General features: G+C 32.7%; 1 protein-coding gene across 1 annotated transcript; it reads right to left on the bottom strand.

The window, feature by feature from the left end:
• Positions 1–9,080: 9,080 nt before the first annotated feature.
• Positions 9,081–19,310, bottom strand: LOC129319088 (uncharacterized). Its single transcript, XM_054964133.1, has 9 exons — positions 19,094–19,310; positions 14,942–15,409; positions 14,766–14,867; positions 14,515–14,596; positions 14,381–14,400; positions 14,224–14,284; positions 10,329–10,405; positions 10,009–10,116; positions 9,081–9,316 (listed from the first exon to the last, which is right to left on the bottom strand). Exons 2-9 carry the CDS (start codon positions 15,404–15,406, stop codon positions 9,254–9,256), a joined length of 978 nt encoding a protein of 325 aa, XP_054820108.1. The 5' UTR covers positions 15,407–15,409; positions 19,094–19,310; the 3' UTR covers positions 9,081–9,253.
• Positions 19,311–21,781: the final 2,471 nt, after the last annotated feature.

Genomic DNA, 21,781 nt, shown 5'->3' with positions numbered 1-21,781 from the left:
ACCAACCAGATTCATCGCATGTGATTGAGCTGAAGGAAGTAGAACTTCAAGAGAACATCACGTAATGAACTGAGCCAGATCAAATGGTGGATGCAAAGGATAAGCAGTTGCGTAATAAGGTCATCTTGCTAGTGAAAGTTATTTGGAAGAGAATGACTCCTAGTGATGTGATGTAGAAGACAAAGGAAAGCATGGAGTGACAGTACCCACAATTATTCTGTTGTGGTGAGTCTTGTAGCTTTGTTTAAATTTTGATGGAAAATTTTTTTAAAGGAGGAGAGAATTGTAACATCTTGAATTTTAATTTGAGAGAACTAATTGCTAGTTTGGGAAAATTAGTAAATTAGTGGATTAATTTAGTAATCAGGATTTTGGAAGGCAAATAGGTGATCTGACTAGTTGAATTAGTAGATGGTTAGGAAGGGGTAAAAGAACAACAGTCCAGAGTAAAGCGTGTGAGTTGCAATGAGAAGTTTCTCAATATACCACACACCACGCCATGTGTATCATGCGTAATGACTTATGGCATAAAATTTGGATAAATGATATGTGGCTCAAATCATGAAATCAAAAGATAGAAAGGGAGAGAATGCATAAGGGAAGGAGAAGAAGGTCTAATTTGCTAAGGCATCAAGTTTTAGAGTGCTAGGAGTTAGTTTCGACCTGTCGCTTGCCAGATAAGTTTGGTATCTCCCTATGCTCCTATTCTATCCTAATTTCTCTTAATTTGAAATATATAAAAAATTGAATTAAAAGTTTTAAGGGGTTGTTTTCTTACCCTTTAATAATAAAATTTTTTTAAGAATTAAACTAAGGTTTTGTTATTGGTTTAGGAATTAATGATGGAATTTTAGACCTATAAGCTTAATTTGACTTAAATTTAGAAGTAAAAAAGGGTAGAAATACTTGTGTAGTATGTTAAGAAGTGGTGGGCCATTTCAATGGCCTAAAAATGTGTAATTATGATGAATAGGAAAAGGTGAACTCAAAGAGTGTGAATGAGGTGATTGTGAGTGCTAAGTAATATGACTTAGCCATTTTAGTGTTTTGAGTTGGGTTTGAAGGCTGATTAAGGACACTTGTCAATGTAGATTAAGTAATTTGGAGTTGCTCATGGAAATCTACAAGTTGCAAGTGAGTTGGTACAACTAGTAACCCTTTATGAAAAAAGAGTGTGAGATGATTAGATAAACTCTTCTACCTATTGGCTTGTAAAATTGTATGCAAGCTAATTGTGAAAACTATTTGCATACTCTTATATACTATTTATACTAAGATTTTCTAAAATGGATAAAGTAGTTTTATATTTGTTGAGGAAAGCATGTGAAAAATAGTGTATGAGTTTATTATGTGAAAAGTGATACACGTGTTGTGTTGCATATATGTATGCATGAAAAATTATACCCTAGTTTAAGGTGAAGGCATATGGCCCTGCTTTATATAAGGCTAGAAAGTCCTAGTCCTAAGTGTTGACTGTGATATACTAGATGGACTTAGAGTATGTGAGCATCTATATAGTAAAAGGTGGGAGTTTACTTTATGGAGATGGGCAAACCTTGGTTCTTTTTGACATATGCAATGCATATTGCCCTTTAAGTACCAAAGTTGACAAGCATGGTTGGGCTACTTCCTAACTTTATGAGTGGTTCATAGGAGAGTATTTGACACCCCTCTGATTGGTTAAGAGAAATCTATAGTCCATAAGTGATAAAGAGGTACCGGCCCTACTTCTCCCACTAATGGTTAGTTTGGACCGACCAGAGAGGTTGTGTATAGCATATAGGTTCGGTCAGGAGATCTAAAGATTCGGTAGATGCTAGTAGAATATACTTATGCATTGACATTTGTGCATTGCATTATTGATACTATAAATCCATATTATATTAATTTGTGAAAATGATACTATCCTATCCCTTGTGTAAAGTCTCACAAAATACCATGAACTTTACTTACACTTATTACCACACACAACACACAAACACTAAGTTTGTTATGAAAATGCGAGATTCTAACTTTGTTTTTAAAATACTTTAATGATAGAATCAAAGTTCAATAAAAGAGGTTATGAAAGAATAGGCACCATACCCCTGAAATAAAAATTAAAGTAATTATTTTTCTTAAAAATGTGTCATGCACTGCGACATATAGTACAAAGCCATAAGGCTCTGCTCTATGTCATGCAACACGGCATGCCACCAATGTGCCATGTGCATGTATCAAATTTTGCTGTCATGACAGCAATTCAACACAAACTTTTGCCATATGCCAGTTTCACATCTAATGGCTAATTAGAGTAATTCAAGCATCTAAATGAAGCTTGTAAGAAAAGCTAACTAATGAAGTAAGTTTGGACATGATCGAATAACCTAATCTTAATTTAAACGCTCAAGTGCAAAAAGCCACTTTTCTTTCATAAATAGGCACTATAGGTGTTCAAACTCAACACCTTGCTCCACTAGACCATTTTGGACCTTAAACCAAGTCTAAAATGATCAATTATACCTGATTAGCACATTATAACACAATTAACACCCTAATCATACAATTTGACCTCCTAATGCCACCTTTGACATTTGTAGACTTATATAAGAAAACACACATAACCATGCATACACCTACTATCTTGTTCCACTCACTCATATATCTAACTTGTACATACAAGGCCAAGCCATACTATATAGTCAGAGTATATGCATATGCTTAACTTACACAAATGGGCCCAAGCCTCACCATTTAGTCAAGTTTCACATACACACACAACAACAAGAATCATATATAAACATAAGTGGAGCAATATAAACATTTCATATTTAAAAATTTTGCTCATTTAAAAACACCTCTAGCTTCACACCTGTACCTACACCTTTAGCACCGCAAGCTAAGAATATTTCACTTATCATATAATATGAGACAAGATTTCTAAAAATACATATATATATATACACTTGCTTGTAATAGCACCAAAGCCTATCACATCAATACATAAATACATTGTTAGCAAAGGTGTAGTAAAATAATACAAGTAAGTCACCCCAAAATATTATGCACACAAATATACATCCTAATTGGCAACTTAAACACTTATACACATTTATACATTCATACCTTAGAGTAGCATTACAATGAATAAACACCATTACTCTTCATGTGCCTCCTTTCCTAGCCTCTTAGAACTCTTAACACTTGTAAACAAGAAGTAACGAAGTGAGACATACGTCCTAACAACTTAAATAAACCTAAGCACTGATTAGCCAGTGAAATTAATCACAAGAGATAGAGTAACACTATTTTTACCACAAAACCAATGTATATGTATAATGCAATATGCAATCAATCACAATTATAATGTACTTCTAAGTCTTACTAGTGGATAAAAATCTATACTCAAACTAGGAGTTCCCAACTTACATGAAGCAAGGCCACCAACCACTACCTCAAAGCAGGGTATCACTTATAAATGCATCTCCTAAGTCCCACTAGTGGATAATAATCAATACTCTAGACTACTAAAACTTTTCAACCTTACACGAAGCAGAGCCATGAGCTTCTAACTTAGACTAGGGCATCACATGTATGCTTATGCACTTGTGCCATACCACATTCATTACATGCATCATCATTCACACATACATGCATCACTTTTTAGAAAAAATGCTACTCTAACATTTTATAAATCATGGCACATATATTTACATAAATCACTTGTACATGATTTCACAAGCTAATAGATAAAATCCAATTACCTCACACCCTTATCACTAAGGGTTACCATTTTTACTAAATCATTGGAAGGCATAGATTTCCATGAGCAACCCTCAAATGCTCAATCTACACAATTAAATACCCTTAGTTATCTCCCAAGCTCAATTTAAAACACTAATTTGGTTAAGCCATATTACTTAGCACTTACATCCATCTCATTCACACTTTTTAGGTTCACTTAACCCATTCACCACAATCACATCCACCTAGGCCATTGAAATGAGTTTAGGATCATTGAAACTCTTAGACCTTTGGTTAGGCTTAAATTGTTATTTAACCCTTTATTTATTGTTGTTTTAATTCCTAGACAATTTATTATGATGATTGTAACATCCTAATTTTTTTAAAATTTTGGATTAAGAAAGTTAATAGAGGTTATTTATGTAAATTCACATGTTAATTTATTAAAGGATGGTCAGAGATAGCTAACAAGCTTATTAAGATGTCTGCCACCTTTGGATTAAGCCCGATATGGGTAATGAGCCACCTAAGCCCAATTGGAAGGACAAAATCAAGCCTGAGTGCCTTTGTACCATCCACAACAACACATGGAATGAATCTTTATTAAATTTGAAGTTCAAACTCGATAGAAACAAAAAGAAGGGAGAAAGGAAACGCAAGAGCTTAATTTTGGCTCTACTAAGGCAAGCTTCAAATGCCATTTTGGAGAGAATTAGAGCTTTAATCTTCAAGATAATCATCTCTACTCTCTGCCCTCTTCCTTCTAACTAGTTTTGTACTAAGGTTTGTTATGGGAGGATGAATTTCAGACTCTAAGACTATAGGTCTAAACTCATTAGTCTAAATGGAACTAATGAGAGTTATTTAAGCTTTTTGTCTTTACTTTTGAAGTTTTTATAAGATTAAGAGGTTGGATCTTGGGTTTTGGATGAACCTTAGACACTTTAATGATGATTTTGGATTGTTGGATGTTTTAATTGATATTATTTAAGCTAATAAGAGTTAAATGGAGTTAATGAAAGTTAATGTGAGTAAACCTAAGAGGTTAGGATTTTGGGTGACTAAACTTTGAAATTAGAGTATTGAAAGTGTGTAAATGTTAGTGTTAATGTTGGTTAATGTTCTTAATTGTAGATTAATTATATTGTGTACCATTTGAGCCAAATGTTATTTGAGGAAGCAAGTTTTGATGGTGGGGTAATCTTTAATCTCTTAAAAGTTTAGGGTAACAGGGGAAATCTAATTTGTGTGCATTGCTTGTTTAATTAATTATAGAACTTTATGACCTTGTTTTGAACATGTAAAATTATCTTCATATTTGGTATGATAAGATTCACATTTTAGAAATGTTTAAATGCAAGTGTGGCTCTTGAAATTAATTGTCGAAGTGATTATAAGATTCACATTTTAGAAATGTTTAAATGCAAGTGTGGCTCTTGAAATTAATTGTCAAAGTGATTCCAAGTGTTTTACGATTAAATGAGTTTGTGACAAAAGTTATGATGATTAAAGTGTTAAATGGTAATGTGATACTCAAATGGGAAAGTTAATGTAGTTCTTGAATTTGAGATTATGTGATATGATTATGATGATGTGATTGAGATATATGATGTGTTAATTGCGCTAAGCATGATGAAATGATCAATGGCATGCTATGCATATTAAGTATGTATAAGTTACATGATCATGATTGGCAAGAGTTCACCTTAGGAGATGGGTAGCAATAAATCAACATGGTATGGTCACCATTCAAAAAATTGATGGTTAGTCATTCATCTTACTATTTATCAAGGGACTATCCCACTATTTGTCAAAGGACTCTAATTTAGCTTATCTCCACTTATTCTTTAAGGAGACTAGTTCAAGGTTAACAACACCCTAGGGATTCCTAGATGGGGGAAACTATAGTCCTAGAGTGAGTGTAGTAACCTTTGGCCTAGTTGCTCCCCATGATTAGTGAGCTTGGGTTAGTCCATTCACACAGATGTAAGCCTATTTGATTAAATAGCATATGGTTTCAGTAGGAGGTATGAGGAGGTTATAAAGGAGGTTATTAATCATGCATTCCATGGAGTAAATGTCACATGGTTGACAAATTTGTAACTTTGATAATATGTATTCTAGATGTGAATATGTTTTTTTTTAATTGCTCACTTTGCATTTCTATGATTGGTTGACTTACATATGCATTAATTAGATTATCTTGGTTACTGAGTGGTGTACTCACCCCCTTCATTTAACATTCTACAGGCCTTAGCTCTAAGCAAGATAAAGGAAGAGCACTTGAGGCTTAGAAATTCTATTTCCTACTACAATGCCTCTTGTATTTTGAGTTAAATATGTGTAAATTATTTGATATTGCCAACTAGGATTATATTTTGATATACTTGCATCATTTACATGTTTATTTTGATTGTTGGTATTTTGGGGACCTAGTATTTATGGTATGTGAGTGAATCATATGTATAAAGCCACAATACTAGTGCAAGTATGCTTTTGGTTAAGTTGATGATATTGGATGATTACTTTGAGAAATGATATAGAAACCTCCTCCTTGTTGCTAATGTGAAATCTTGAGGTTTAGGGTTGATTTTGAGGTATAAGTGGTTTCAAATTGATGTGTTGCATGTTGCATAGATTGTCTTAAGTCCTTTGAGTGCAGTTTAGGTGTTGGGTTGAGCTTTTGGCACTGTGGTTGGTTTTTGGACACCCTAGTTTTGAAAATGTGACTAGTTTGGGTTTAGGTGTCTAACTCTTTGGTATGGAAGAATTTGGAAATAAAACCAGTGCCCTTAGCTAATTCAATGAATAAGTTTTCTATAGATACCTAAATCACCTCAATTAAATATCAAATGGAGATTTGGGGTGCATCAAAATTTTGGCCCCTGGTTTGATGTCAAATGGAAATTTGGGGTGTATAAGAAGTTTGGCCCCTGGTTTGAAAATTTGACCTGTTATCATTTCTATACAATGCACAGACACACATGGCACTAAGAGTGGTTGGCCATGGTGCATTGTCCCTTTGTCACGACGGACTACTTGTCTTGTGATAAAATGACTTTTCTAACTTATTTTCAAATGTTATCATGTCTCAGTGATTTCCCATGCTTTTGTATATTTTATAATACTAATATAAAACTGTCTTGCTTGGATCTAAAGAATTTCAAATGTCAAACTTGGAATCCCATATTTATTACTATTATGTTTTGAGTTGTTTTGATTATTTGGGTTTTCAATGGAATTACTTTACTTGCTTTTGAACTATTATATTATGGTAGAATTTATTCTACCATATTAGTGTGATATAAATTATAAAATTGATTGGTTTCAAATAATTTAACTATAACAAATCTTTGAACTAGTCTTTTCCTTTCTATTATGGTTTCTCCTTTTTATAATTGCAATTAAATGTTTCAATCATTATATGGTGATTTAAATTGGCTGAATCTGTATCACCAACACATGTACTAAGGGTGACACTATAGTTATTAATTGTAAAATTAATGAGCAATTTACAAATACTTCTACAAGTGTTTTTAAGTTTGAAAGCATGTTCTAACCTTGATAAGCTTTCCAAACTCAACTCACTTAAACACACACACAAAAGATTGTGTGATCTTTTTCTTTTTGATAAGATTATGTGATCTTTAATATACCAATTACCTCTCATGAGATATGTTAAAGATAAAAATGTTATTGAACCTTTTATTTTATTAACAAATACTCATTTGTGATTATAAACTACTATAATTTTTTTTGGAGAATTATATTGAAGTTTTACAAAAGAAAATTAATTACTACAACATCTATTGATAACTAAACTATGATCATTGATATATAATAATTAATTTCTTTATGTAATACCTGAATGTAACTCTCCCAATTTTTTTGGGTACAAAAAAACTGCTATAATTTTAACTAGACACGGTAAGACAAACATTTTTATTTTTCCCAAAAACGAGGTGTACCTAGCAAACAAATTAAAATAATAACCAAAAAAAAAAAGAAGACAAAAAAGTAATGTGACATAAACAAGGGCAAGCCTACAATAATTATCCATTTTAGATGGCAAAGGTCGTACAATCTGCATGGACTTGAAACAGCTCATGTCCATTGGATAACATTCATTGATCCATTAAAATTCAATGGCCCTAACTAAAGTAGACTATGAAAGACTATTTGCAATAATCAATCGTCAAACAAATTAATCACAAGTTTAAAAAAAAAAAAGTTAAATTGAAAGTACAAATTACAAAGTTTTAACAACTAGATCAAACCAACAAGTGTTCAATTGAAACGCCAGTTTGATGTTATATTCAATTTTAGGGATAGAACTAGATACCAATTACAACCAATCCACAAAAACCAATAAATCAATTCAAATTTTTTATTCTAATGTTTTTCAATTTACACATTTTCATACATTATAAGCACCAAAGAAAATAATAAAAAATATACAGAAATATGTCTATATTCATTATATGGATATTACATCTTATAATTATTTTCTCATTTTTTAAATTATGAAACATTTATTAATTTTAAATTATATTTTTTAATATCCATGATAATTTTTTGCTAAGTTGAAGAAAACATCTCACATAATTACCTTCTAATTTCTTTTTATAAACCAATAAAATAATATTTAATAATAAAACAAAAAAAAATATTTGAACTCAATCTAGAAATTTAATTTTGTAATATTTTATAAATAATACATCTAATATTATATTTAATATATAAATTTAGAAATAAATTAATCACCACCAATCCAACCATGAGTCAATCATGATTGGATCATTAACCTTAGAACTGAACCGAATATTGAACCGAAAAGGTCAGTAATTCATGATTTGCATGGTTCAACCGGGTTAGACCAATGGTCAAACCGATGACATAATAATTAAATTAAAAAATTATATATATATATATATATAATAATCTAAATATAAAAAATATATATGAATTTGCTACTTAACTTTAAAAAACTAAATATTTTAAGTTTATCATAACTTAACAAGCCACATAATATCAAATGATTAAAAAAATTACTCATTTTCTAAAAAAATTTTATCAATTTTTTTTTTTTGCATAGTCTAGTTTTTGAATACCAGATTCGATTCTCAGCTTAATTCCGATTTTCGGTTTAACCGCCAGTTTGAAACGGCCCAACCCAACTCAACCCCTAAAACAATTTTCTTATATGAACCAAATCGAAATCCAAACAGGTCGACGGTCGAACCGGACGATGGTTGAACCAGTCCGACCGTCCGATCCGGTTTTAAAAACACTGCTTTAAACTATCACCTCTTAAATTTTTATGGTCCTGTTGGTTTTTAAAACCTTGCAAATTAGTATAGACCTAAAATGCAACTCCATCCCTTCTCAAGATAAAATACACATGGCATCTAATTACAAAATTGATGGGTAAAAATCATGCCAATTATAATGTTGAACTGATAAAATTTTCAAATGCCGACAAAATACCCATTGAGACTATCTCACTGAAGTGTTTCAGTCAAGTTCAAAACTAATCTTCATCAGAACTGCTATCTTCGGACATTTTCCCAATGTCATCTGATGCAACTTTTTCCTACATGCCAGCAAAAAGATAAATGAGTAGGAGTTAACATTTAGCGTAACTACGGATATCAGTATCTTTGTTTTTTCAAGGAAAATCAATTTCTATTAAAACAAAAAGGATCTCAGTAAAAGATTATTATAATACATCCACGTGAAGACTAAAGAGAAGAGAAGAGATCATCTTGCAAATAAGGTTAAAATACACAACTCTCTGAATTTTGGGGCAGTTACACAAAAACTCTCTTTACATTTAAAAGTTTAAAATTAACCTCTCTAACCTTTTTTTTTTTTTACCACGAATTTACTGTTATTTCTTAATTATCTAACAAACAAAAGTTGCCATGTCACATTAACAAAACACGTAGCAGCTTATGTAGCACCCAATGTAAGTTAATAACAGCTTTATTAAAAAAAAAAAAAAAAGTTATCCATATTGTTTTATATAATTATTAGCTGCCATCAGATGCACATGCATGAGCTGTTACATGTCTTTTTCTTAATATGACATGATAACTTCTGCTAGAAAGATAACTAAAAAATAATAGTAGAGGAGTCTGTGGTAATAAAAATAAAAAGTTAATGCTAATCTTAAATTTTTAACTGTGGTGGAAGGTTATGTGCAACTGCTTCAAAATTCAGGAAAGTTTTGTATATTTTAGCTTGCAAATAATACAAATATCTGTTTCTTATGTAAGGTCTTACAGAAGCTTTGTCCCAATCTTTCAATCTTGAATTTGTCAGCATGTAATTATCTCGCAATGGAGCCCAAGCAGGCTCTTCAACTTCCAGTTTTTCTGTGCTCGCTTGAACCTGCATATCAATAATCCAGCTAGTTAGATAATTCAGTAAACAGAAGGAAGCTACCGCTACCTCCAACAAGTTGGCTTCCGAACTCACTCTCTGAATTACCAGAGTTTATTATGAACAATAAATATTATTACAAAGTGAAACTGGAGTTTGAAAACTTCTTTTATAGACCGAACAAGTGTCATGGTAAACTGGTGCTAAGTAAAAGAAATGACCTTTCCAGATGTGCTTGTTGCAGACAATGGCTTGCCTAGCTCTGAAAAAAACGCTTCTTTGGTCCGATTTCTTATTTCTGGCAAATGACATAATCAGGTTAGAATTGTGCAGAGATCGTCAGGCATTGGTTGGATGATCATTTGCTTCTAATGAATCATTAATAATGATGATGATAATTTCCAATTTTTCACCAAGCCAAACACTGGAAGCAACTGAGAACTGGACAGAGTTTCCGTACAGTAGAAGACTTTCATGCATATGTAATGTGAATGTAACCACCACTGGCGGTTACACATGACACATTCTTGCATTATTAACTCTCACCAAAACAAACTCTTGTTTATTGAGCAGAAAAATATTTGTTTTCATTAAATAAGAAAAATAATAACACTTGTTCGCGAACCAATTCCCATACCATTGTATGTAGATGATGGAGCAAAATAAATTGACCAATACCATAAAATAATTGAAGTAAAGAAATCAAAATGTCATACATTAAATTGATGTTTAATGCTCGTCTCATGCCCTTTTTAACTTTATCATATATTAGGCTCCGTGGACTTGACCTCTACATGAAAACCCTTGAATATCGGACTCTAATTGCAATGATATAGTGACCTAGTAGTAAGACTTCCTTGGTCATATGATCATCAAGTTGGTATGCCTTGTCAACATTTTATCGGATGTCCCTGAAGGGACTGTTGATAAACATTTTAGCCCTGGAATAATTTGAGATTTTATCCTTGGAATAATTCAAGATTTTCCTTGGCGAGATGAGAAGGGATTGATGCGAAAATAATAAATGTATATGTCATTTAGGTAGTTAATGACTGTTGAGGGTAATTAGGTCATTTAGTTGTCTTTTAATTGTTTTATCCAACGTCTCCAAGAGTCCTATAAATACTAGGTCGCTTCCCCACCTGTAATCAGCCTGTTGACATGATGAAAGGACATTGATCAGACTCGTGTTCTCTCTGGTTTTCTATCTCTCTTCTGTTTCTCTCTATTTCTTTCTCAATTCTTCCCTATTTCTCTATCTCTCTTCTACCTTCTTTTCTGTTTCTTGTATCAGTGGGTATCTAAAGCCAGGCTGTTCTTGGCAAACACCTCTGATTTCTTCAAGAAAGAGTATGGTGATAGAAACTCGCTCACAAACTCAAAAAGCAATGGAAGCACGTCTTGCAAAGATTGAACAACTTCTTGCAAGATTAGATGCAATAGATGCACTTAGTGACCAAGTAGAGGGTCTGTCAAATCAGATTCAGCTAATGATGCGAGAAAAAGAGGAAGGGTCCTCCAACCATGGAAGAGGAGGTGGGTGCAAGGGCAGAAATGGTCATCACAGAAATCGAGACTATGAAGAAACAAGAAACAGAGATGACTATAGGCGTCCCAAAGTTTTCAAGAAATGATGTTCTCGGGTGGATCCTACGATGTGAGAGGTTTTGAGCTTGATGATACACCTGAGGAATCCATCCAAGGTAACGATGGCTAGCATCCATCATGATAAGGCCCTCCAATGGCATATGGCCTATGAGAAAACGAGGATAGGCTATGAATCAGACTGGACACAGTATGTAGAAGCTATTAAAGATAGAAATGGCCCATCATATGAAACTCCTATTGGTGATCTGATGAGGTTACGCCAAAAGGGATCTCTGGCAGAATTTAATGATGCCTTTCATATGATTTCTTGCAAACTATGGCTCTCTCAGGAATATCCTAGTAGGTGCCTACACTGAAGGGCTATTCTGGTGGAAGAAGATGCACAAATATGTGCAAGATTTTGTGAAAGGATGTGACACAAGTGCTTGCTTTAAGTATGAAACAGCAAAAACTCCAGGATTATTACAGCCTCCCTAATAAAGTTTGGGAAAGTGTCACTATGGATTTCATTGAAGGTTTGCCTAAATCCGGAGTGAAGGAAGTGATTTGGGTAGTAGTGGATAGAATGAGCAAATATGGCCATTTTTTGGGTCTTTCTCTTCCATTTTCAGCAGCTACTTTAGCTGAGTGTTTTTTGGGTCAAATTTACAGATTACATGGTGTCCCTAGAGAGATTATCAGTGATCAGGATCCAATTTTCATAAGCAACTGCTGGAAGGAATTCTTAAGGATGATCAAAGTAGAGCAGAAACTCATTTCTTCTTACGATCGCCAAACTGAAGGGCAATCTGAGGTGTTGAATATTGTTTAGAAACATAACTAAGATGTAATGAGTTGGAAGAATTCTAAAGAATGGAGCACCATTGGCTGAGTGGTGTTACAACACAACCTTCCAAACTTCAACCAAAGCAACACCTTGTGAGCTAATTTATGATCAGAACCCACTGATCTATGCTCCTTATCTACCTAAAGAAGCAATAGTTGAAGCTGTTGATAGGAGTTTTACAGCAAGAGAATACATGATTAATGTTTTGAAGCATCATTTGAATAGGGCAGCAAATGGTATGAAGCAAAAAGCAAACCTAAAGAGACCTGATCGTGAAGTTGAAGTTGGTCAGTGGGTATTTTTGAAGCTTCAACCATACAGGCAGGTTTCAGCAGTCCAATAAAGCGCTCAGGAATTGGCACCATGGTATTTTGGGCCATATAGGGTACTTGAAAGGATAGGAAATGTTGCCTGCAAGCTAGAGTTACCTCCTGAATCCAGGATTCATTCAACTTTTCATTTGTCTCTACTAAAATTATGCCTTGATCCCTCTGTTAAACAGAGACATCCACCTGAGAATTGGCCAGAAGCACCAGCAACTCTCATTCCTGAATCAGTTCTAAATAAAAGGATTGGAAGGCGAAAAGGAAGAGTAATTACTGAGATTTTGGCTCAGTGGAAGGGTAAACCCAATGAAGAAGCTACTTGGATGTCCCAATTTGATTTCCAGAAGCAGTTTCCAGATTTTCCAGTTCCCAACCCTTGAGGACAAGGGCTGTTAGAAAGGGGTATTGATACGAAGATAACAAATGTATGTGTCATATAGGTAGTTATTGACTGTTGAGGGTAGTTAGGTCTTATAATTGTTCTACCCAACATCTCCTAGAGTCCTATAAATAGAAGAACGCTTCCCCACTTGTAATCAGCCCATTGACATAATGAAAGTACATTGATCAGACACGTTTTCTCTCTCCTTCTGGTTTTCTCTATCTCTTCTGTTTCTCTCTCTTTCTCTTTCAATTCTTCTCTATTTCTCTATCTCTCTTCCACCTTCTTTTCTGTTTCTTGTATTAGGGATCTTGTAGGATGTGAAGTTGGCTGTAGACCAGGATCGGAAGGAGGCTGGGGTTCTGGAAAGTTAGTGTACTAGCATTCTTTTGGTTAGCAAATGGCTATCATATATTCCTCAGAAAGCTAATTCATTATGAGGGGCAAGATAATCTTCAATATTTAAATATTGGTTTCAAATGGATGAGTGTATAATGTTTATCCAACATAAAGAAGTACAGTTTGTTAGAGTAGAAGATCTCATAAACAAGACAATATGAGGATAGACCAAAAAAAAGCCCTTGAAAACTAGTAACTGAATAGCTGAGCAATTCATTTGCCCATCAGAAATAGTGGTTCCCCTAAAAGAACCCATTGGCTGAGTGGCAAAGAGAAGTCAGAAAGACAGGAAATGTTCCAAGGTGTTAATAGTTCCTAAACAAAAAATTCCAAGGTATCAAGAATTTTCAAATGAGTTATTGAGGGCATGTAAATAAAAGGCTTGGATAATAAACAAAAATCGGTCAGCAATTAGGCTGCGCTAATATAGAACTAGTGGAATTGTAAATTGAAATAATTAATCCCCCAAAGCTAATTTACTTCTATTTCTGACTATTCAAAGCTGCAAATGTATGAAAGTCATATATTTCAACTTCTCTCCTCTTTGCTAGTCAGCTTTAGCAATAACAGCATACCTTTTGCATCTTTACTCCTTAAAGGATTCAACCCTTTCTGAGCAGTTTGTGCCTTGTTGACCTGCAAAAGAGCAGTTTAGTCATGAAAAAAAAAAATAAATCACCAAAAAGAGGGGAAAACTACCAAAGGAAATTTAAATGCCAATCAAATACTTACAGCATTGAACAACTTAACCACTGAAAGCAATCCAGCATGATGATTGGCCACGACATTAGTCCAAGTCAGTATGAGGAAAATTGTATAGACCATAAAAGTAGACCTCTATTTGCGAGAGAACCGAACTAAAATACCTCCTTTTGTGGCAATACTTAATAGAAACTTTTCATGTGAATCCAAATAATTAGCAGGTTTGACATGCCCTTTTTCTGCCAACTGTAACATTAACATCAGTAATCAGTCTGATTACCAGCTGGGGACACCATTGGACATGCAAAACTAAATACATATATAAATTTGTCAACAACACACGTAAAAGTATGTTCTCAAAATACAGGCTAGTTGGAATAACAAACAAAACAGCGAAATTAAAATAAGACATTACCATCTTCTTTTCTTTCTTTGCCTCTCTGTTGGCATGGCGTTCGGCCTCCTCTTCAGCAAGCTTGTCTGCAATAAGTTTTTTGTGCCCTGATAATACTGGACCCTACAAAGCTATGAACATATAAGGAAACCAATTTCATTCTTTGTACATTCCTGATAAACAGGCACCTATCTTACCAATGAGTCCTCAGAAACACTCTTCTTCATAATACTCCTGAAGGCCATCTTGAATGCTCTACAACCTTCGGTAAATTTTGTAATTCCTGGCTGAATCTCAACATCTTCTCCTTCATCCTCAGAAACATCATTATTCATATCACTCACAGTTGAGTTCCAAGCATCTTGTCCTCTTGCTTCCTCATCATCAGAGGATTCATCACTTTCTTTATCTTCCTCTTCAATATCTTTATCAGTAATTCCTGGTTGAATATCACCACCAGCTCCATCATCGTCTGAATTATACTCCCGTGCTCGCTTGCGGATAAGTTTCTTCATTTTCTTGTCCATTTTAACTTTCTTCTGCGCCTGGGGTACTGGCATCAATTTTGGTTTTTTGTTTGACTTCTTATGATTATGCCCTTTAAGAAACTGCCTCTTTCTTAAGCCTCCTCCAGATTCTAGGAGCTGGGTTTCTTTAGCCATGGACTGTATAACAGATGAAAACCCACATTAATAAAGGCAGCTGAATAAAGAAATAGACTTAGAGATAGTAATTGAAACAATCAAATAAGGAAACGATCAAAACCCCAACTAAATTTAGCACAGAAAATTAGTCCAAATCCTCATCATTTTGTGCCCAAAAGCTCTAATTGAGCATAAATAGATGGGAACCACTCTGAAAGAAAAAAAGAGGCCAGAAACCAGAAAGACACAAACTGAAAAAGCAAGGACTAGGAATCTCTTCTATCAAGTGGACAATAACAATAATGTTGACTTTAATTTGCAACAATAAGATGGATTCGCCTCCACCAAAAATCAATATTTTGACTTGAGCACATGAACCAATGCAGGAATATTCAACCACAAGATATGCCAAACAGAAGATCACAAAGCAGAAAACCAAACAGGAAATCATAAAGCAAAACACTTGGAGTGTGAAACAATCAGGGACGTATCCATGTTATAGAAAGTGGGGGCAGTTGCCCCGAGGAAATTTGCAAAAGATAAACTTTTTTTTTTTTTGGTAAAAATTACATTTGCCCCCACTTAAAAATTGCAGTTGCCCCCCCATGAAAAATTAATTGTCCCACAATTTTAAAAATTATAAAACACACATATTTAAAAATATTATTTATTATTGTATTTATTATAAAAATAATTTTATGATATAACTGAAATTAAGATATATTTTAAACTTCTTATATAATTTATTTATATATTATTTTAAGTAATATTTAGAATTATATTTTTTAAAAAATATTAATATTTATATTTGGCATAAATATTGCCCCCATTACTAAAATTTTCTGGATCTGTCACTGCAAACAATCATATCCAACAAAAGCACCAGGAGTTCAAGCATAAGGCCATTCTTCCCAGGGATGTGTGGTTCAATGAAGGGGGGAGGGATTTTAATAGATAATTAAAGAATGATTATTAGCAACAAGCATCATTCATAGGATGCTCTAATCTTTGAATGGAAACATCATTCTTTTAAAGCAAATCTTTACATTATATGCAAATAATTTTCTCATAAAAATAATACAGTACAATAAAGCTAAAGCTAATACTATAAAGCAAATCATTGAAAGAGGAATCAATCTTTCTTATAAATAAAAACAGACCCATAAAGCAAAAATATATGATTCAACTTATAAGTTACATGAGATAGTAAAAATATATTGTGAAAGCCATAAGCTGAGAAAGAAAAACAAAGTGGCGTCCAATAACACCACCAAAGGAAGTGTCACATCTGAAAATGCGATGCAAACAGCACACAAAAGCAAAGATTCAGCCTTTGAAACGAAAACCACTTTAAAGGAGTCGCCGCCAAAATTTTAAGAAAAAATCTTGGAAAACCTTTCTAAAAGAAAATGGAAAGGATAGTCTGTGAAAACAAAATGACTTCAAGAGTTGATTATACGTGAGGAAGGTGTTAGACACCCCATAGCACCCGTCTGTGAGAATAGTTACCTTAAGGTTACTGAACAACAATCATATAGCCTTAGAATTTATCTTAATTTCCATTTAATTGCATATAAAGTGAAAATAACAAAAGAAAAAATAATTAACGAGGTGAAAACGTTTATTTAGTTACAAGGGAACTTGACTTGAAATTAACGCATGAGGCCTACGTACCCTATTACAAGGATCAAAGTCCATGTAGTTTAGAATAGAAATGAGTTTCACTAGATTAGTGGTTTTTAATTTATGAATTTGATGAAAAGAAAAAGTTAAATGAAAATAATTTATTAGTTGCAAACAAAATTTTTTGAAATGTTGATTGGTGTATTCTAATTTGCAAAGATAATTTCGCTTCACTTTCTTACTCACATTTTAGATTTTGAAAAATGTTTTGGTTGTTTTATATTAATTTTGGAAACTGTTTTTTTTTTTAAATATGAACTAATATATTTTCTCTTATTTTTGGAGATTCATTTTATCAATATAGAAAAGAAATTAAAAAAAAAAAGGATTTAACATGCCTATGAAGACTTATTGTCACTCGTGGCCAAACAATTGATCTTAATGCCCACAAAGATTTCAAGTTTCTCTCATGATATGGCATCTTAGTTATCTACCAAATATTTTATTTTATCATTTCCTCATTTTAATATAATTTTATTTTTTGAAAATTTATTTTAAATAAAATTCAATGTGCTTAAGGAGACTTATTGTCACTCATGGCCATAGATGTTAATGCCTGAGGAAATTTTAAGTTTCTCTCACGATATTGGTTAATCACGAATATTCTTGTTATGCTGTCCCTCATCCGAAAATTATTGTATTTGACTCTATAAATGAACTCTAAAAATCTTGAAAATGTTACACATCAAATGGCACATGAAGAGAAATATGGATGCAAAATTTCAGCCCAAGAGTACCTCTGTACATAAAGAGAAAAATCAACCATTTAAGCTGTAAAATTGACACCAAGCTTGTTGACTGACTCTCAGAAACCAAAGTAATCAACTAGGTAAATGAGATCAAAAAACCACAAGAATTTTATGTGTCAAACAACAGTTACAGAGAATCATGGATACAGAATTTCATATTAAGATCACTTCTCTGTCAGCACTTAAAAATACACGAATTAGACTGCAACAAAGTGAGCTGTCAGGAAAACGGAATGCTTCTCAAACAGCTCTTAAAAATTAGCATACTTAACTAGGCAAAAATAATCTAAAAATCATGAAAAATTTCTGCCTCAAACCAGACTTAAAGGGAAGCTTGCGTACAAGATTTCAGGTCAAGATTCGGTAACAGGTATAGAAAAATACACGAAACAGGCACTAATAAGTGACAGAGGCAAGCGTTTTCAGTTCCAATGGCCAGCAAAATTGACCGTGATAATGGGCTCCCAAAATCACAAAAACTTTATTCATTAAACTCAATACACAGAGGAACATCAATACCAACTAAGCTTCCAAATTTGAAGCACAACTACGTTCGATTGAACCAGAATAGAGAAGAATAAAGGAGAGAAAACGCCTGATAATAAGCACCGAAGAGGGAGAGTTTTGGAAGTGAAGGTCGATCCTTTTTTTTTTTTCTTTTTTAAGTTTCAATTAATGGGCAAGTATGGAATATAACAAAATCAAGAAATTTGGCTCCCCTCCAAAATCACCCCAATTTGGAGGGACCAATATGACAGGAGGGGAAATTTTGGCTCCCCTCCCTTCCAAAATTTCTTAACCAAATGAGGGGAGGAGAGGGGAGCAGTTTCCCTAGGGTTATCACTAGAGATGGGAACAAGCCAAATATGCTGAGCCTATGACGGTGGCTTTGAAGGCCTAGAACTTGAAATTTCAAGCTTCTACTAATTCATCAATAACCAGGTTTGAAGTGTAAAAATAACGCAACCTTTCTGGGCACACAAAATAAAGCAACCACAGCTCCAATCTTTATTGAAGTTTCCTTTTTAAAGAGGAACCTCCAAAGCAATACACTCTATTCACTTATTGGATGAATAAGTGTAGCACCAAAATATAATATAGTCGACATAAACATAAATCTTGAAGAACAGAACACATAGTGAAACCGATTAAGCCTAAAAATACAATATAGTCTAACAGCAGCAGGCGGACAGGAAGCAAGCAACAAAAACAGAGACTGAGATTATGCCATCACACGAACACAATCGAAGATCCAATGGAGATTTCTGCCTACCTATGAATCACAAGAGACTGAGACTATGCAAAAGTTCTGCCTTTCTAGATACAAATCGCCAGCACAGAGAGATAATGGAGTGCTAGACAAAGCCGTGGATGAGTTATGTGGGAGTGGGACAGACGAAGGCTGTGAATGAATATAGACTGAATAGAGACGAAGGCCGAGATACTGAGGCGGGTCTGCCCTGCTGAGCGACGGCCGACTAGTAAGTAGTGACTAGGTTTGAGCAGAATTAAAACTTAATGGCGTGTTTAAAAATTAAATAGAAAATTATATACCTAGTCCTACAGAAAATAATTTATTATAAAAAAATCTCATAAAATTTATAAAATACTCTCAAATTTTAAGTTTTATAAAAGTAAATGTCATTTATCAAGTTGTAAATATATAAAATTTAATATTTAAGAGTTATTTTTATTAATTTCATGAGATTTTTTTATGATAAGTTTTCATCTGTGAGACTTATATATAATTTTTTAAAAAATTAAAATCTAATTTTAGGAATAATTTTTTATTTTAAAAAATAAAAAACTACTTGATAAATTGTTCTAGAGATAATAAAAATTTTGGTACTGATGTACCCAAAAAAAAATTGGTATCAAATGAAATTGAAATTAATTACAAATAAAATATTTTAAGGAAAAATGAGAATAAAAAACTGTCAAAATATACAAATAACAAATAGTTATAATAAAATATGATAATTATTATCTAATCTTTCGGAACTTGTTTAGCATTTTAATTTTTGTAAAATGATATATTTACCCCGTTCCCCCTCTTTCTCTCATCATGGCTTCTCTGTTGTCCTCTTCCTCTATGCAAACTACAAGGATCATGGAGAAAAGAGGCTCCTTATCGGCTTTTTTGTGTCATCATGTACTTCCCTTTGACATGGCAAAAACTATCTATTGCAAGGCTAAGCACTCCACCAAGCAATTTCAACTTCTTCAATTTACTATTTGGCCACTTTCAATCACCGATTCCAATAACTTAATCGCTAATTCGTGGGTATTTCGCAGCCCCTTCTCTTTGAACAAATGAGAGATCACATTGAAAGAAATTATTTATATTGGACAAAATTCAAAATGAAGTACTTATATATCCATGAGATTCAAAATGCAGTACTTATTTATCAATGGTGATAATAGAGTTTCTTTTTTGGCCGATGCTTATAAAATGAAAGGGGGGATAAAAAATTGACCTAATGGATATGGTGCAGGTACAATTTTCTTTTGTTTCCTAGAGATGAATTGAAATTAAGGGTGCCTTCAAAGTTGATTACAGTTTGAATCAGTCTTGAGAAGTAAGGGTTGCAAGTGTATGTAGGGTATTTGAAGAAAATAATTAGGATAAGATCCTAGCTAGAGTTCAAACAATTGGTGGAATTGATGGAACAAGAAAAATTTAGAAAGATCTTCTTTCTCCTCTTGTTGGCTAGATTTTTTTTTTTTTAAGATGCAAGTGAAGCCGCAGTGAATAAGAGATGGAAGGGGATGGGATAAATATGTCATTTCACAAAAAGTCAAAATGTTAGACAAGCCTCAGGGGGTTAAAAAATAATTATTACATTTTATGTTACATATTATCATTTATATATTTCAAAAGTATTCTATTGTCATTTTCTTATATTTTAATTCTAAATAGAACTCTTAAGTCTTAATATGCAATTGAAATTTTTATTTGTAACTGTTCTTTAACTTTAGGCTAAAATATACATTTAATTCTTTAAATTTATATAATGTTTTATTTTAGTCTCTTAATTTTATAAAATATTTTTTTAATAATTTAACCATAACACTATTAGTTTTATCGTAACAAATTTTTACAATGAACTTTTAAATATTGACAAATAATCTCAACTATTGACATATTAAGTTTAATTTTTTTAAAATAATAATGATTGACACAAAAAATAATTATTTGAAACAAACAATGTTAAAATTAAGGGATTAAAAAGATACTTCATAAAATAAAAGGATCAAATTGAAACTGTATATAAAGTTAAAGGACTAAAAACATACTTTAACCCTTAAATTTATGTAAGTCTGAATAAACAAATGACTTTTTTTTTATTATTTGCCTTAGGTTTTTCTAGGTCAAAAACAATACTTTTATTTTTATAATTATTTTTTTCAAAAACTTCACTTTTATTTTTATAATTAATTTTTTAAATATAAGGAAAATTATATTAAAAAAATTAAAATATAGATAATAAATTAAAAAAGTAAAATCTTAGTGTGGGAACAAGGAATTCTAAGTTAGGGAGAGGGAATTAGAAGCTAAACAAGAAATATAAGGGGGGAAAAAGAAAGAAGATATCTGATGTATGCAAAACTACTTAAGAGAGAATGTGAATTGGGCTGATTAAAAATTAAACAAATGATGCAAATTAAAAGAAGATAAGATTAGAACCAAATCACCAAACACAAATGAGTAAAGGAAAGAGAAGCTTATATGATTTATTTATCTTAGTTCAGCTTCAACTACTTGAACTTTCATCCACTCCCTAAATCACACTTGAGATTTTCTCTAATTAATCTACCAAGATTAATGCAACCTCTTGATTACCTCAATAAAACTCAACTTAAAGTGTAATGCCTTCCCGACATTACCAAATTATCACATTTATTTCCCACAATCCCACTTATTACAATATGAAATTAAATACTTATAATTAACAATATT

This window comes from Prosopis cineraria, unplaced genomic scaffold (genome assembly GCF_029017545.1).
Source record: "Prosopis cineraria cultivar Desert tree isolate PC_DT_omini unplaced genomic scaffold, ASM2901754v1 PC8, whole genome shotgun sequence".
Taxonomy (NCBI): domain Eukaryota; kingdom Viridiplantae; phylum Streptophyta; class Magnoliopsida; order Fabales; family Fabaceae; genus Prosopis; species Prosopis cineraria.
Note: the sequence above shows the minus strand (reverse complement) of the source record. Positions and strands in the feature narration are given on the sequence as shown.